Source organism: Carassius gibelio, chromosome A15 (genome assembly GCF_023724105.1).
Source record: "Carassius gibelio isolate Cgi1373 ecotype wild population from Czech Republic chromosome A15, carGib1.2-hapl.c, whole genome shotgun sequence".
NCBI classification, from domain to species: Eukaryota; Metazoa; Chordata; class Actinopteri; order Cypriniformes; family Cyprinidae; genus Carassius; species Carassius gibelio.
Window position 1 is genome coordinate 7,851,428 of NC_068385.1, and position 18,686 is coordinate 7,870,113.

At 34.6% G+C, this 18,686-nt stretch overlaps 2 protein-coding genes across 4 annotated transcripts; both read left to right on the forward strand.

The window, feature by feature from the left end:
- The first annotated feature begins 2,519 nt into the window (after window positions 1-2,519).
- On the forward strand, window positions 2,520-4,668 carry LOC128028561 (gastrula zinc finger protein XlCGF7.1). Of its 2 annotated transcripts, none has more exons than XM_052615808.1 (2): window positions 2,520-2,667; window positions 3,298-4,668. In XM_052615808.1, exons 1-2 carry the CDS (start codon window positions 2,523-2,525, stop codon window positions 4,230-4,232), a joined length of 1,080 nt encoding a protein of 359 aa, XP_052471768.1. In that variant the 5' UTR covers window positions 2,520-2,522; the 3' UTR covers window positions 4,233-4,668. The 2 variants fall into 2 exon arrangements, with proteins under 2 accessions (XP_052471768.1, XP_052471769.1); XM_052615809.1 differs by having other exon boundaries at window positions 2,522-2,667; window positions 3,303-4,668.
- Window positions 4,669-5,075: 407 nt separating this feature from the next.
- Window positions 5,076-8,287, forward strand: zgc:162962 (uncharacterized protein LOC798203 homolog). 2 transcript variants are annotated; one of them, XM_052617210.1, is made up of 3 exons: window positions 5,076-5,214; window positions 5,862-6,175; window positions 6,774-8,287. In XM_052617210.1, the coding sequence occupies exons 2-3, from the start codon at window positions 6,085-6,087 to the stop codon at window positions 7,697-7,699; spliced, it is 1,017 nt and encodes a 338-aa protein (XP_052473170.1). In that variant the 5' UTR covers window positions 5,076-5,214; window positions 5,862-6,084; the 3' UTR covers window positions 7,700-8,287. The 2 variants fall into 2 exon arrangements, with proteins under 2 accessions (XP_052473170.1, XP_052473172.1); XM_052617212.1 differs by lacking the exon at window positions 5,862-6,175.
- The last annotated feature ends 10,399 nt before the right edge of the window (window positions 8,288-18,686 follow it).

An 18,686-nucleotide genomic window follows, 5' to 3' on the forward strand; every position in this document is an offset into this window, starting at 1 on the left:
TGGTAGCTGCGAAATATCGATCAGTGAAATGATCATGACCCGGTCTCAAGCTTTGGCTCATCAAATATCTGACAATCACAGACTGTCTTCTGTATTCCAGAAGCATGGTTAATTTACTGTCACACATACTCTCGGTTGATTAATCCAAACCTTGCTTACTCGAGCTATGCTAGTTCCAAAAACACATACTGCTTTATACAGAAAACTATTAAATATGCCAATAAATTAATAAAAAAACATAGTCACGGATGTGCCAGGTCCTTCCACACACACTACTCATTATCCCCGATCACAATAACCGGACTTTTGATTGGCTGCATCTGTCGCCCTCTCATTATCTCCGTTCTATATAAATCAGCCACAGACACACACTCTCTGTCCGGTCTCGTCTAAGCGAACTACATTGCAAGCAATTGTGGACTAAACCTGACTCTCTGTTTATTTAATAGATTTCTATCGTCATCATCTTCATCTTCGGTGGAGTTTTGGATTCCAGAGTGTGTCTGTGTACCTGTGGTTTCCCTAAGAGCTTCGATTTATCTGCCATTGACTCCTAACTCTTTGCCATTTCAATAAACTGTTCCATTTAACCTTGAAACTGTCTCCGTCATCTTCTGTCCCTGACCGCGACAACGGCAGCTGACCCAGGGTCTGTGCTTATACTGTGGCAGCAAAGGGCATGTTATCGCGGAATGCCCCATCCGTCCACCCAGAGCTTTGGTGAGTACGGTCCAACCAGAAAAAAGCCCATTCCACAGAAACTAAAAGTTCATTCTGTCACCAGAAAACCCTTGAACCGTTCATCAATACAGCATCGCACCAACGAAATCACTCTGACAGTGGGTATCCTGCATCAGGACAAAATCAAACTTCTGGTCCTGGAGAATTCTACCGCAGACGTGTTTGGGAGACCATGGTTAATGGACTGTCATCTTCAGAGGAAGACACCGCGCCTCCTGAAACCATCCTACCTGCAAAGGTTTTTGTCTGCCCCATCGAGTGGAGTGGAGATGATATCATTCCCGATACGCCGAACGCTCCGTTGGGTTGTCCAGCTGGATTAAAGGGACAATAAGTAACTTTTTAGGTATTTTATTATCTAAAATCAATATTTTTATTCATAAATATGCCCTCAATGGTGTACAAATACCTATGCCAATGTTTAAACTAATCCTCGTTAATGAAGGATTTATTATCTTTATATACACGGGTAGGTCGACGGAGGCTTCCATGTAGTTCCGCCATCTTGCAAAACTATAATAGCAGAGAGGGACAAAAAGTACTAAGCCAACGCGTTTCCACAGCGCGTTTTCGGTCAGAGCCAGAAACGCAGGTGCAGAGCAGTGAGAGGCGCTTGAAACTGCACCGGCAAGTTTAAAAGTCTGGATTGCATTCTTATTATGGACCATACATATGCCGCGCCACAGGAGAAGAAAACATCGTCGGCAAAACAGTCAAAAATAGAACGTAAAAGGAAACGTGACCGTAGATTACAGAAAACAAGAGTTAATGTCGGGGAAGCTTTTTCTAGGTGGAAAGAGCTAATGCTTGATAAAGATTTCAAAAGAGACGCTGAAGTGGCCAGTTTTCTTCTCGACAGGTAAGTCAGTGTTACAGTCTATATTATAATATTTTTTTTATATCTAACAATGCATATAATTCAGAAAATATAACGAAGAAATTAGACATAACTACTAATTACAATATTTCATGTTTTCCACAGTCAGTAATTCATACTGTAACATTCGTTTGTTAGTTGTCATGTTGCAGTTTGTTTGAAATAACACACCTGTTCACCTGAAGGAAAACTCGACGAAGTGCTATTAGAAGACATCCCGTCAAAGCCTTTTGGTACATATCGCCTACCGTAGATGCAACGCGCATTTGAAAAAGCGAGGCGCTGGAGAGCAAAATTAGTTTGAATGCAAAATACAATTTCACCACTAGATGGGAGTAATTCCTACTTAGTGTCCCTTTAAGTCAAACTGTGCATGCCAGAATGACAAGATTTGGGTCGTTTATTCTCTTTTTTCCAAACACAATGTAAAATAAGATAATCCAAAGAATAAATAAAAGAAATTGACTGAAATATAAAAAATATGAGAATCTGAAAGAATGATCAGAATCTGAAAACTCTTCGGGCTAAGTTCATTGCATTAATTTCCAATAGTGTGAAAATTAGTGCATGTCTAAGGAGTCCATTTAAAAACGTATATATACATATGCAAAAAAATTACGTTTTACAAAAGAAAATACAGTTTTGCAAACGAAAATTAAAGTATAAAGAAAAATTAAACATAAATGAAACAGCGCAAAAGCAATGATTTTGTAATACATATTTTCCATGGTCATATCTATTAATTTATTTGCAACGCTGCTTTTATTTTGCGTGTCAGTCAAGTTTGAGCTTGAGGTGCCATTTTTCCTTTGCGCTTCACTTTTCTGCACGTCTCACTGAGGCCAAGGCACTGTTTTGACGTGGGGGCGGAGTCAAGGGACGGGGGCGTGTACAACATGCCTCCATGGAAGTGACGTCATCGGCCCTAGACGCAGGTCCAGTCATGATGAGCAGAGGCTCGCGAGTGGATCGTTTGTTTTTATTCAATAGCATTAAAACAGATCCAGAAGCATCCAGAATAAAACATGAAGATACTGAGGAACGAACAGGTCGGTGTCCGTTCTTGATTCTTCGTTGTTGACAGTTTTGGTGGTAACTTTGTCACATGTTGTGCGTAGCCTGCGTTTATGGACACACGCGCACACAAAGTTCAATTCTGCGCCTTTTCAGGAAATCATGGAAAGTTGAACGAGATTCATACTGCAGTGAAACAACTCGTTGCGTGATATAGCCAATTAAAAGCAGTTATATGCCCTTAAAATTCAAAAGATTGAGGCAAACATTGCCCTACATATGAGGTTTTTACCTGATTTATATTGTATCTCAGTTAACACACTTGCCTACGTCTGCAAGATGTCAGTTAAAGATCACTTCAGAGATCACATTCACTGTGTTACTTTATTTAGAGCATTGTTTCATGTAAAAATGCATTTAATATTCATACACACACACATATATATACTATTAAAGGAATAGTTAACCCAAAAATAAACTTTTCTTTTTCTAAAAATACTTTTTGTAGTATCTATTTAATGCTTTTCTCATGTAACAAATTTTTTTTTAATTATATATATTTTTTTGGAATTTAAACCAAATTTAATTAAGATGTGATGCAGATTCTCTGTTGCTTTCTGCTGTTAAATCAAGTTTCCCTTAAACTGATCCTAACTTTTTTTTAGACCAGATGGAAGTAAAACAGCAAAGAAATGAGGTGAATGAAGTGGAGGAGAAACATAACTTCAAAACTCAAAGAACAAAAGACAAACAGCTTCACACCTGCTCACAGTGTGGAAAGAGTTTCATGCACAAAGGAAACTTTACGACTCACATGAGGATCCACACCGGAGAGAAACCACACACGTGTCCTCAGTGTGGAAAGAGTTTTACTGATGCATCAGGTCTCCGTTATCATCTGCATATTCACTCTGGAGAAAAGCCTTTTAACTGTGATCATTGTGGTAAAAAGTTCATTTCTTTATCACGTCTAAAGGCACACCAGAAAGTTCATACAGATGGGAAGCCTTATGTATGTTCTTACTGTGGAAAGTGTTTTTCACTGCTGAACAACTGTAAACGGCACCAGAAAATACACACCGGTGAGAGAGATCATGTGTGTTGTGAGTGTGGGATGAGCTTCACTACAGCTGCTGATTTAAAAATGCATTTAAGAATTCATACTGGAGAGAAACCGTACAAGTGCTCCTACTGTGACAAGAGTTTTATTCGGTCCACACACTTGAAAACACATGAGCGAGTTCATACTGGAGAGAAACCATACCACTGTACTCAGTGTGGAAAGAGTTTCGCACGTACCGAAGGTCTCAAAAATCATATGCTCTGCCACGCTGGAGAAAAGCCATTTAACTGTGATCAGTGTGGTAACAAGTTTATTTCTTCATTACTTTTAAAAAAACACCTGACAATTCATTCAGAGGAGAAGCCTTATGTGTGTTCTTACTGTGGAAAGTGTTTCACACTGGCGAACTACTGTAAACGGCACCAGAAAATACACACCGGTGAGAGAGATCATGTGTGTTGTGAGTGTGGAAAGAGCTTTTTTACAGCTGCCAAATTAAAAATGCACTTAAAAGGTCATACTAGAGAGAAACCTTAAAAGCGCTCGTCTGGAAACCTGAATGTACATGAGCGGGTTCAAACTGGAGAGAAACCATACCACTGTACTCAATGTGGAAAGAGTTACAAACATTTATGTAGTCTGGTGACTGATATGGAAAATAGTTGTTCTGTGTCACGGTGAGCAAAAAATAAATAACAATAATCATAATAATAGTGAGATTCAAAGCAAACCTGAAGTTAAAATGACTGTGTGTTCTCTGACAGTTTTGTTGTTTTATTTTGAAGCTGTGAGAAAAAAAGTTTTATTGAGTTGTATTTGTAACAGATGGATATTTATTTATAATTTCTTACGCCCACTTTAAGTATGATTAAGAATATTTTTTTTTTTCTTTTTACTTGATGTTGAGAAATTGCTTGTTTCTCATGTAAGGGTTCTGTATAACAAAATAATAAAACTACAATTTCATTGAGAACTACTTTGTTTTTGTGTGATTTTAAGCAATGTGCTAGTCCCTTACAGTACTTTAGTATAATGTTTAACCTGTTATTCTAATATATATAAAATATAAAAATTGTGAAATGTCTCAACAACTTGCTATTTTTGTAATTTTGAAAGTTCCAAAAAAAATGTTTTTTAAAAATAGAACGTTCAGAATCTGATTCAGTCTTTGGAACGTTAGTGCAGTTAAGTATCCAGTAGGTGGCGGAATACACTAAAATGTTCTATAGTTTGCCACACAAATCCAAAAGATTACAGTTCTGGGTTACATCACGATCATATTTCTTCTTATAAAGCTGTTTATATGCTAATAATATACAGCTTTACTTAAATATGTCACCTTTTCTCCCTCCCACAACAATTCAGCTGTAAACACTGATGAATATTCACAACATCCTACAACAGCAGGACAAACTCCAGGAGCATCAGCTGAAATCTGTTAGAGATGGAGCTTGTTAAAGAGGAGACTGAAGATGTGAGTGATCCAGAATGAATCATGAAGATACTGAGGAACAAACAGGTTGGTGTCCATTCTTGATTCTTCATTCTTGACTGTTTTGATAGTTTTTAAGTAATAAGTAGTAGGTCTAAACAGGATGATTAATGCAGTTTTCACTTGAAATGATTCTAGCTTGTTTATTAGACTAAAAGGCATCAGAAAAAAAACACAATGGAGAGAAACTATCAGTGTGAAAAGACTTTGACAAATACAGATAGTCTCAAAAATCATCTGCACGTTCACAGAGGAAAGTCGTTTAACTGTGATCAGTTTGGTAAAGATTTTAATTCTGTGTCACAGTGAGGAAATATGATCTACAAAGTATGCTTTCAAAAAAAATTAATTTCTTCTGAAACATTTCTGTCATATGCACATAAACTGACAGTCACCACTGATAAGCTACTACTAAATATTGTAGAAACTTAATTTTCTGTAAACTTTCTTTGCAATGATTTATATCATAAAAAGTGCTATATAAATAAATTTGAATTTAATTTCTTTTGTAGGTTTTGAAGTAAAACCAATGTCTTTTTAAAATATATGCCTGCGTAGTGTCACATTTTCTCCTACCACATGGTTCATATTACTTTAGTGTACATATTAGTGCCTAAATGGTACATTTGAGTGTTTATTTATTGATTTTTTTTTTTTTTTTTTTTTTTGTAAAGGTACTTCCCAGTGTATGTTCAGTAAAAGTAATGTTTGAGATTTGAATCCACATCAAAGGAGTTTGAGTTTTCCGCGCCCCCTTGAGGAAGACGAGCCAATAGCAGCTGCTGCTCAGTGAGTCACGCGCATGCGCGCTACGACAGATGTTCACGACACTGGAGGACGCGTTCACAGCAGAAGCATGAAAACTGCAGTTCTTACATCTGGGCTGGCTGACATATTATGATAAAGATGGAGATTTTTAAAAAGGAGATTGATATGTGTGATCCAGAACCATCCAGAATGAATCATGAAGATACTGAGGAACAAACAGGTTGGTGTTCATTTTTTAATCTTCATTGTTGACTGATCAGCTGATGAAGGTGGCTGTAGTTATAAAATAATAGCAACTGTCAAAATAATAATATAAAGCAAGGTAAATTAAATGCATTTCTATAAACATAACCTTTTATAGCATTACCTTCCTTCCCATAAATGCCTGACAATGGAAGCCCAATACTCCACAAAATAAAAAATAAATTGTTATTGCGACTTTTCATCTCACAAATATGACCTTTTCCACAAATTCTGAGTCTATATCTTATGATTCTGACTTTTTCTCACAATAATTATATTTTATAATTGTAATTCTATTATTTATATACAATTTTGAGGTTAAAAAAAAGTTTAAATTGTTTGATTAAAAAATACAATTACCCTTTTAAAACCCAATGCAAACGCACAGTTCTCAGATATAAACTCAATTCAGAGAAGAAACGTTTATTTTCATAAATTGCGAGAAAAAAGTCAGAATTGTAAGGTATAAATATAGTCTCATTGTTTTTCACCCATTGACAGAAACAAGCTTCCACACTTGACCTTCTTCCTCACATTTTCATTTGTAAAGATTTATTTCCTATGTTCATCCTTAGACCTGACGGAAACGAAGGAGGAACATTTAGAACCGAACGAAGAGGAAAATAATTTCTCCCAAAGACCAGAAGCCAAAACCCCCTTCGCCTGCCCTCAATGTGAAAAGAGGTTCACACAGAAAGGAAGTCTCATTAGTCACCTCAGAATTCACACCGGAGAGCGTCCCTACACGTGTCCGCACTGCGAAAGGAGCTTCACCCGTAAATACAGCCTGAATGTGCACCTGAGAGTCCATACTGGAGAGAAACCATACGCTTGTTCTCAATGTGCAAAGACTTTCACGCAAAAGGAACACCTGAATAATCACATACGAATTCACGCTCGAGAGAAACCCTTCGTGTGTCAGCAATGTGGAAGTGGTTTCACACGTAACGACAGCTTGAAGAACCACTCCAGAATCCACACTGGCATAAAGCCCTTCATTTGCCCTCAGTGTGGAAGGAGTTTTAACTGGGCTCACAATTTCAACAGCCACCTGCGCTCTCATGCTGAAGTGAAGCCTTGTGATCAATGTGGCGAAAAATGTCCATCTGCGTCCGCTTTAAGATATCACCTCCAAGCTCATGCAAACGAAAGGCTTTACTTCTGTCCTTCATGTGGAAAGAGTTTTGCAAGGCTGGACTCTTTTAAAGTGCACCAGAAGTTGCATAGCGGCGTGAGACCTCACGTGTGCCCAGACTGCGGCCGGACGTTTAATAAAGCCACCAACTTGAAAGAGCACCAGAAGATTCATTCTGGAGAAAGACCGTACACGTGTTCGCTCTGTGACAAGAGTTACAGCCAGTCGGGATCCCTGAAGGCACACGAGCGGGTTCATACCGGAGAACGACCGCATCGCTGCGCTCAGTGTGGGAAGAGTTTCTTCAAATCGAGTCATCTGTTGGCACATACAGAAATACACCGTCCAAAGGCTTCACAGCGATAAACCACAAACAGACTTGGAACTTTCTAAGAAGATATTGTCTGGTGCAAGTGCAGTGTTTTGTGTGGACAATGTAAAGCATTTAAATATATATATGCATATGTATGCATGATAGCTGAAATAACATAAAGAGATGTAAAAAACAAGACGTTTTTTCATGCACTGGTCAATTTTGAGATTAGATTTTTTTTAGACTTGTGGACCGAAAATATTTTAAATACACCTTCAAAAATGTATTTTATTGCACTTTATGTATCTGCATCTGATTACATACAGTTTTCTCAAAATAATTTTTCCCCTTCACTTCAGCTGCAGTTTTACACACACACACACACACACACACCACATGTTATTTCTATCTATGCTCTGATGCTTTTTATAGAGGGGTTTGTTCATATACCATTCTCCTGATATATATTTAACATTTTATTCCTGAAAACATGTTGAAAATGCATTATTTTCTGGCTTTTAGATGGTTTTTTTAATTTATAGAGTGATAAAAAGTGTGATTAAAAACCTCTAATGTGTCAACAAAATGAAAGGAATTTTTAACCCGACTTTATCCAGTGTTCAGATTGGTATGAAAATAAGTGCAAATTTAATCAGATAAAGCATCATAAGACTTTTAGGTATGCTGATATATATGTTTAATATGACCATTTTCACCTGCAGTGTTTTACATGTTTTACAAAATACATAATTTTCATAAAATATCCCTGTATTACTTCTGTAGCTGAACTGACATTGAACTGCCTCCAGAGGGCGCAATGCATTTATAGTTTATGGGTTATCCTGCAACAAAACTTTAGCTGATGTACATGGTCATGTGCAAATGTAATAATGGATAATGGTTGTGATTAATTAATGATTGGCATTTTGCAATCTGTGTTTAAAGAATATGAGCTATTATGTAAAAATTGCAATTTTTCGGAGCGTTGTGGAATAAAAAAGTGTTTCCTACTTTTACTCCTTTTTACAGTTCTGGTGCTCTCTGGGTGCCCTGCCCTTCACAAAAGCAAGTAAGTTTTATATTTTGTACGATAATCTGGTGTTGAAGCATTGCAAATGATGATATGCATCACTTATAAATTAGTTTGGCAGTCAAAAACAGTTCCTGTACAGAAAATGAACTCTATATTTCTAATATATTTCTATATTTCTAATATCTAATATGCTAATATCTCTCTGAATAATGTCAGGGTTGATGTTTTTTGATGATAAGCAGGTGAATATAAACATCACTGATCATCACTCTGTTTAACAGGTTGGAGAACTCTGTCCTCAGCTGATAATAATGAGGACAGAGTAATGTTGTTGCATTTAATTTATTTTCTGTTCTTTAAAAAATGTGTTTGTAAAATTCAACATTATTGCCTTATTTTATTATTTTCTCTCTTCCTCTTTGGTGTTTTGATTGCTTCCTGTTTGTGAGAGGAGACCAACGGTTATAGTTAACTAAAATTGTAAAAAAAAAAAAAAAAAAAGAAAAAAATATATATATATAGGTAAAATTTTGGTAATTTAAAGAGAGCTAAAGTAAAATCAAATAAAAAAATATTAGATTGTAAATGTAAACTTGAAAATGTTTAACTTGAAGTTTAGAAATGTTGACTTGGCAACTATCAGAAAATTTGTACTGAAATGAATAAAACTTAAATAAAATAAAGTTAAAAAGATGTATGCAAAAAAATAATAATAAGATTAAAAACTTAAATAAATTAAAGTTAAAAAGATATATACAAAAAAATAATAATAAGATTAATAAAAATGACAAAAGGGTATGAAAAAATTATATATATATATATATATATATATTAAAAAAAAAGTTTAAATAAAAACTGAAAATATAAAATTAGTTCATTTATAAATTGCATAAATTAAAGCTAAATAGAAACATTTAAAAACAATTAATAAAAAATGCCAAAAGCGAATAACAAAATTGAAAAAAAAAAATTATAATAGAAAAATAAGTTAATTTTAATAGTTTTATAGAATTAAAGCTAAATAGAAACTTTAAAAAAAATGTAAAAGCGCATTACAAAATTGCAAAAAATTTTTTTTATTGAAAACGTATAATATAAAAATAAAAGTTCATTTTACTAAATGTGTGAAATATGAGTTATAGTTAAAAAAAACTATTAATGAAAAATCCACAAAGCACAAACTAAAAAAAAAAAAAAATATATATAAAAAAAAAAAATATATATATATATATATATATATATATATATAAAAATTTAAATATTGTATAAACATTATAATAGAATGTAAATAATACAAAAATATTACTTGGGAGATATTTGACTGTTTGGAAGTATCTGGCACTGTAATTTAGAATATATGAAGTGAAACAGTATGCAGTGTACAATGCTAGACGTTTCAGACAGTATTATGCTGCTTCACTGTGTATCCCTGTGTTGTGTGTTCAATCCTTTGAGGTCATCTCATAAATAAATATGCTGCTTATGCTGCACTTTTTGATGTACTGCACATGTGTTTTAATATAGGAGGTCGTTCAGGTTGTTTGTGAAAATAGAAAATACTCAAACTGCAGAAATAGTATGAGAGTAGTTTGCTATTGTAGTCTCTGATGTGTCCAGATCTCAGCACACACACTGTGTGTCTACTCTGTAGACTAAAGATACGTTTGGGAAAGAGGATTTTTATTTTCTCCAGGTATTTCTTTTGATTGTTTCAGAGCAAAATTATATTTTTTCTGTGTCAATACATATTTGTTTGTAGGACTCACATGACGAGTGGGTGGGGCCTCTGTAAGGGGGCGGAGACATGCCTGGAAGGAGGAGCCTGAGACCACACCCACTATTAGCTCAGCCAGTATTAACCAAGTACTCTGTTCAGGGCCGTGCACAGACCTTTTGAGGGGCATGTGCTGAAACTGAAAAAGGGCACCCCCCCCCCCCCCCCTTTTTTATATCAAGATTATTTAGTAAGCCTGCATAAAAGGAAGAAATGGTCACATCTTCATGACAAATTCAATAACACAGAATAATAGTCTCAAAAGCTTTAGATTTATTCACGATTAATAACAACCATAATAATAATATTAGATAATATAGATAAACAGGGTTTTAAGGGCTTCTTTAAACCTAATACAACAGCAACCTTCTGTGAGCCATGTATCTGGCAAAAAATTGATACTGTGGTGGACCAGGGATGTTGGTCTCTCGAAGGTCTCTTATTCACTACACTTTCCCCTAAAATAAGCCAGCAATGAAAAAATAAATAAAAATAGTGTGAAAAGTACAGTTGCAGTGAAAAGCATTTCTGAAGGATCATGTGACACTGAAGAGTACTGAACTGGAGTAATCATGCTGAAAATTCAGCTTTGATCACAAAAATAAATTACATTTTAAAATATTCAAATAGAAAACAGTTATTTAAAATTGTAAAAATATTACACAATATTACTGATTTTGCTGTATTTTGGATCAAATAAATGAAGCCTTGGAATGAATCACGAATTACATTCTGTATGATTAAAATATAAAGATTTCAGTGATCTTCTGTAATTTTTTTTTTTTTAGTTACTACTACATTACTGTAGTAAAACCATGTTTTACAACATTTTATAAAGAGAGTATACAGAGAATATACCATAACATGATTAGCCTAAATGTTAATAAATTAAGTGTATCAGCAATCATAAATCAAAGAAGAAATTTCTTAGAAATATGTTATCTAGGTGACGAGGATCACTCGTCGCTGTGTAAGTTCCAGTACGAAACAGCGCGGGGGCGCACCTGTTATGATTTTCCGATGGTAAAAACAAATTATATGTTGTTGTATTACTTATCAATATATCGTTTTTGACCAGCGAATGTGTGCAAATGTGATTTTTTTTTTCTGTCCGTCATTAAAACGGCGACGGCGCCTGCCGCTGCGGGCATCACATTACATTTTCATCTAGGTTACAAACTAGTTTTTTTTAGCTATATAGACGGAGCGCTCAGTTTTTCCTGTGGTAAAATGCATTTGGCCAAATTAGCATTTTATAAAAGATGAAATGCTACTATCTGCACAGGCTATTTAAGTGTTGGCTATGTATTGGCTATGACTAGATGGCAAATGCTAGCCCTCTCTCTCAGGCGACGTCCCACATGTCTCAGTGAGTCAGTCAGACATCAAATAAATAAAATATGAGCCTTTATAGACAGTGTTTATTAGTACTTCTTCAAACAACAAGATATTTATTTACCCTTCGCAAAACTTCGTTCAGCTCAGCTGTTGTCTACTGTGCGGCTGCTGTGGAACTTCAGTTGATTTAATGAGAGGGGGCGGAGTTATCAGCTTAGTGACCGCTTGAGGATCGAATAAGATTTACACAAGTTCGTTTTAAGAACTTTCATTTGGTAAAACAGAAAGGCAGACGTAAAGGGTGACCAATAGCAGTGATTAAAAAAAAAAAAAAACACCACCAAAAAAAGGGCACTTCGGAGTGTAAGGGCAAAAAGGGCATGTGCTCTGCACAGGTTGAGCCCTACCTGTGCACGTGCCTGACTCTGTTACTAATCATTAGATCACTAATGTCTCCCCAAATATAATTTTTCTTTCAGTGAGAACAGATTTATGGTTTCTCTCTTGTGTTCTCCAGAATTAATGGAGGCGGTTTATCACACAGCAGGTCAATGTGATCCGATTACTATCATTGCTGTGCTCTGTAATCACAGTCTTCAGAAAGACATGGAGATTATGAGAGCGAGAGAGAGAGTGTGATTGTTGTCCTACACAGTAAAGCCACTTGTGGGAACTTCACGACTGTTATTATTTGAATTGAAGAGCTTTCTCTGAGCGACCAGAAGTCAGTCGTGTTCAGGGAGGGCTGATGCCTCGCACTTGTGCCCAGATTTTCCAAAACGCTGACTACGATCAAGAATAGTCTCGTTTTTATAGCCTCGGTCTGTTTGACCTTTCCTAGAGAGACGAATGGATGACCTTTGAAGACGGCCTCCCAGGTGGAGAGACATCTTGGGAACAGCCTTGAATGCTGGTATAGCATTAAAATAAACAAGCAAACAGTTTGTGAAACTGTGCTGCTGCTAGTATTCAGACCTATTTAAGCAAAACGCATTCCTCATTGCTGTGCATCTCTGCAGAAATTGCATTTGTAAGCGTTTTGCATTGCTTGCATTACTTTTGCACAACAATTTGTATTGCAAATGCTTGCAGTTAACAATAATTCATCGTCCATTGGTTTATATTTCATGCGCAGAAAGCTGAGAAAGTATTTTAAAATGAAATTGTAATATTTATTATCTTTTCCTTGATGCAAACAGCTATTAAACTGGGTTCAGACCAAGCAATCAAAGTATTAAAATAAGCACTTTTGTTGAGTGTGTTTGTGTTTATCACAAGAAAAAGAGACATTCATTTTTACTCTGTGAAATTTACGAGCAATTTCTGAGTGAAAATAGTTTCAAAGTTAATCCTACTTTAGTTTTTATTATTTTCTCAACAGTCCAGCAATGTCCTTTGACATTTATGGTATTATTTTGTATTATTATTATTATTAGAAACTCTTAAATTCAGTTGATTAGACATCCGTTTTGAATATTAAATTGTAATTAAACCATTAAGAAAGGAATAGAGCTTCATATCTGGACTATATTGAATCTCATCTTCACCCTAATATACTACAATGAATATTGTAATTGTTTAACTGTCTAGACATTTAATTTTTCTGCCCTTTTCATTTTTTTTTCTCTCTTTCCCTAATGTGTTTCATATGGGATAGTCCTGTTTTATTTAATAATCTGAGCTATGTTTTTTTTTTTTTTGGTTTGTTTCTTTCCGGCGACATCTTGTAATTTTTTTATTACATTAAAAATTTAATTAAAAAAAAATTATAAAATAAAAAATTATATATAATTTATAATATTTTTTTTTTTTTGCATCTTATGCAATGTGTGTTGTGAATGCATGCACCAAACAACAATTCATCTTCCACTGGTTTATATTTTACATGCAGAATGCTGAGAAAAGTATTCAGGTTTATATAATGCCAGATCAGATTAATGTAGGCCATAAAAACTCATTTTCTCAGTCTCTTTTCTCTCAGAGTTGTGTCCAGTTTCATGTAATTCACCCCAAAATGTCACAAAAAAGACAAATTGGCGTTTACATGTCAGTTAAATAACCTCTTCATCTTTAAATGGGTTGTTTGTGACAGAAATAAGGGTGTGATATGAAGTAACCCATGCTCATAAAACTCTGTTGGCCTTTTTAATTTTTCATGATTATTTTTGTCATTTAAATATCTCTTTACTTCAACACCGAGATGTTGTTTCCCTTCAGTGATAGATGTAGAGCAGTGTTTCCTAATTTGACTCAGATTAAAATAACTTAACTTATAATAGTTATTTGTTTATGAAACTGAGCAAATAAGGACATTAGAAGCAATATTGTCTTATTAGCTCTAGATTATGTAGCAGTTTTTTGCCATTTAGTTTTTATTTTATACATATATGTTCTGAAATTAATCAGACTTTTGAATCAAGCATTACAGATTTTGATTTTAAAAATAAAGTATGTGAAAATCAATGAAAAAATACAGCAAAATATAAAGTAATGATTTATATTTATTAATTATACGTTTAAAATACAATATATTTTACTTTTATTACAAAATAATATATTTAAATGCTATTTTAATATATTGTAATATGATGTATATTAATATATCAAATACTAATATATTAATATATTTTATATTCATTGCTAAATAATTGCACATATATTTAAATGTATTACAAGAAATTTGAATAATCTTTTATTAAATACATTTAAATATAATTTTATATTTTAAAATATAAATGATGTATAAAAATGTATAGTTAATATAAATAACTGTAAATAAATAACTTCAAATAGTCTGTGAATTTCTATTGAGATTTGTATTTAAAAAGCAGCTGGATTCAGAGTTGTTATAGTTTACTAAAACTAAAACCATAAAACAACATTGGGTTAATTTTTATTATAGGTAACTATTTCTGTTATTTCTTACTTGATGTATTATGTTTTAAAGTATGAAGATGTTTAGTTGCGTATAGCATTATTTATTTAAAGTTAGTTTAACTTGATGTATTAAAATAATTAAAAACAAAATATTAATAAATTAAATTTTAAATGCATGAAGACTATATAGATTTATTTAAAACAAACACAAACTTGTTTTATTTTGTTCAACTTCATGTATTAAAATAAATAAAACTGCAGCTGAAACAAAATCTAAATTATATAGAGATATAAAAAAAAGCACAACAAATTAATTGTATCTTAATGTTACTTAAATAACATTGGCTGGAAATCATTTATTTTTAATGCTGATGCAATGCAATAAACTTGACCTTTTTTAGCTTCATGCAAACAAGCAGCAATGGAAATACTATTATTAGCCTGTATATATTAGAGCACATTTAATTTTAAAGTCCAGTGTTAAAAAATAAAAAAAATGCATGATGTCTAGAAATATGCGGCTGCTTTAATACATCAGGAATGAGTTTCTGAACAAGCAGCCTGCGGTTGTATATTCGTCTGAGCATCGTAAGACAGACTGGCATCAGCAGATGGTGAGGAACAATCTCTCAGTCTGGCTCTGATGTGGTTTGGTGTTTCTCTGATTTTCTACTAAAATCCATTATAAGAAACTGAGACGTCACAGTCGCCTTGGACATGAGAAATATAAAAGTGACAAACATTTGCACATTTTAGCGGCACATCTCTCTCTCTCTCTCTCTGCCAAGTTACCATGGCATAGCAGCTTAAAGTGTTATTAATGTATTCATTTCCTCAGTTTCACCAGTAGCAGCAGCCAAATTGTGTGTGTGTTTGTGTAATTGCATGTAGAGCTGCGTCATATTGCATTAGTTTCAGCTGCACTCCATTCAATCTTTTATAGAGAACTTTTGGAACACTGACCTCACATTTATAGAATGTTCACTATTCAAAATCTGACTGACAGCGATGATGTCATTGACACATTTGCATACAGAATTAACAACCGGATTCCATCCATAAAGTCTTTGCTTGCTTGGTCTCTTTTATGTTTTGCATCCATTTCTTCATCGTCATCTTTGTTTTATTACATTTTATGTTTTAAAAAAATGTAGTTTGTAAATTTCTCACATTTTCTCACATTAATAGAATGTACACAGTCTGAAATATAACAAACAGCAATCATTTAATATTTACATGGTTGAATGGTTTTCTCACTTGCATTTATTTTCAAAATGATATGTGCAAGAATTATTTATATTTATATATTTTTTTGCAACTTTGTAGTTGTCTTTTCAGTTTTATGTAATTTGACTTTACTTATAGTAATGCATTACACAAATGTTCAGTTAGTTACTGTTTTTTTTATGTATTAACTAACATTTACTAATGAGCAATACATTTGTATTTGACCATGTAACATTTGACCGGTGTGGTGGAACATCACATGGTCTACACCGGAAACAAAGTATAGAGCGGACATTGCGTCACTGAGAGGCGACATTTCTTTTGGGACGGCCAGTTATTTATAATCGGAATTTCTCTGAAATAAAAAAATCTTTGGAGACTTTTGAGATATTGTAAGTACACAACTGGAGGAAATATATCACACTGTGCAAGTTATTTTCTGAAATTGTATTACAAAATTCCTCCATATTGGAGCTTTAAAGGTTATGGCTATTTTGAAAATTTACAAGCGAGAATCTTTCGTAATTCGTGATCCCGCTTCGAACTCCCGAACTGATTCAAATGATTCGCGAACCCGCTTTGAACTCCCGAACTGATTCAAATGATTCGCGAACTCGCTTTGAACTCCCGAACTGATTCAAATGATTTGCGATCCCCAAACTGGCTCAAATGATTCGCGAACCCGCTCCGAACTCTCGAATTGATTCAAATGATCCGCGAAGCCGCTCCGAACTCCCGAACTGATTCAAATGATTCGCGATCCCCAAACTGGCTCAAATGATTCGCGAACCCGCTCCGAACTCTCGAATTGATTCAAATGATTCGCGATCCCCATAACTGACTCAAATGATTCGCGATCCCGCTACGAACTCCCGAACTGATTCAAATGACTCACAATCCCCAAACTGACTCAAATGATTCGCGAACCCGCTCCGAACTCTGACATATATTCAGATATAAATGTAATTTAAAAAATAAGTTAATAATTTTCGATTTTCAAATATTGCACCTGTCAGACATAGTTAACCACTTTTAAAAAGCGTGAGGATAAGTAACAAGTTTTGTGTCAGAGCTTTCACACTTTCATTCATAAATTCACCCCGTTTGTATTTGAAAAGCAACATTGATTGAATCGCGGAAATGGAACTTGCTGTATAAAGCAGAATGTCACGGAATTCGGCCATTTTCTAATGAATAAATCAAAGGTGGAGCATTTTATCAAATATCGATATGGACTAGTGTCTGCAATATTAAAGGTGTTCAGTGGTTGTTAAAATACATAATGTAGGCAAATACAAAATAAACAATTTATGTACATGTTATTACAAATGCCATGTGATTGCTGCTGTTACACTTACAGGACAATCAAATCCTTGTTTAGGCGACTGACCAAACATTTCATTCATATTCACTTAATCTTTCAGTTTTTGGCCACCTTTTTGCTATAAATGACACAGCCTTTATAATTTATTCAACAACAAAAAAACGTGCATATCACAACCCTTACAAAAATAAACCATGGTTTTATCATAGTAAAACTGCTTAGTTTCCTTTTGCATGATTTCTGAATGCTAGAGACTATAAAATAAATTAGAGTCATAATAAAGTTATAGCCACAGGTAAATGTGGAGGGCTACAATTGTGATTTGTAAATAATACAATTTATTCATTTAGTTTTTTATTTGATTAAAGTTCTTTTTCACCCCTGTAGTAGATGTTTTTTTCATCATCATATTTGAGGAAGGGGGGCACAACAATACAATCCTGTTCAGGACACACAGGACACAAGGTGTGGGAATCTCTGGGAATGTGTGCTCGACTACACACACACACACACACACACATACACATGTTTTCAGCTCTTCACTATATTGATGGATGATGTATGCTACACATGTGCACTCCAGCGCGCTATGAGAGGATTTCACCATTTCATTTGATAAAACTATCGTCATTCATTCGTATCGTATTCACAGACTGACAGAAACGGCAATGTCTTTACGACAACCTGTCAAAATAACATTTCGGTATAACTTGAAGAAATTTAAACAGAAATATAGTACTATTGCACAGTAGAGTATGCTATGTCACTTATTCCTTATATGAACTGTTTCAAATGCAAGACATTGATTGCATGAGATTAAGTTTGTAAATGACAGCCTGTGTCCTTTTGTAGTGTGCACATATATTTATCATCAAACTGTGATAACTGTGACTAAATTCAGTAGATATACGTCTGCCATAAGTTGTCACCCCTCACAAATTCCTGCCCCCTTTTCGCCACCCCATCAATATTTTTCTAGATCCGCCCCTCCACGCAGTATAACTAATTATTAGCGTTTTTTTTTTGTTGTTGTTGTTGTTTTGCATCAACCTACGAACCCCTGTTTTGGCCCTTGAGTTGTAAGACTCATAATCTCTTAAACCAAGATAAAACTCACAGAAATGTAGGATAAAGTAACCGCTAAAAGTCTGCATGCAAACAAAACTGTGGTGTTCAAGGATGTGTGTGTTTTGCAGATGATGGGAGATGTTCTGCGGGACACGCTAGAGATTTTAGCGTGCTGTCCTCTTCATTAATCACATGACGTGTTTGTTTTCTCTCATGCAGGTGTGCTTGTGTCTGCCGAACAGTGTGTCTCTGACCGAAGGTCACTGTTTGATCGTCCCCGTCCAGCATCACACATCGGCCACGGGTCTGGACGAGGACATCTGGAGCCAAATACAGGTACAAACATTACAAACACATGCGCTCATGTATATACAGTATACTCATCTATTTGGGCTACAG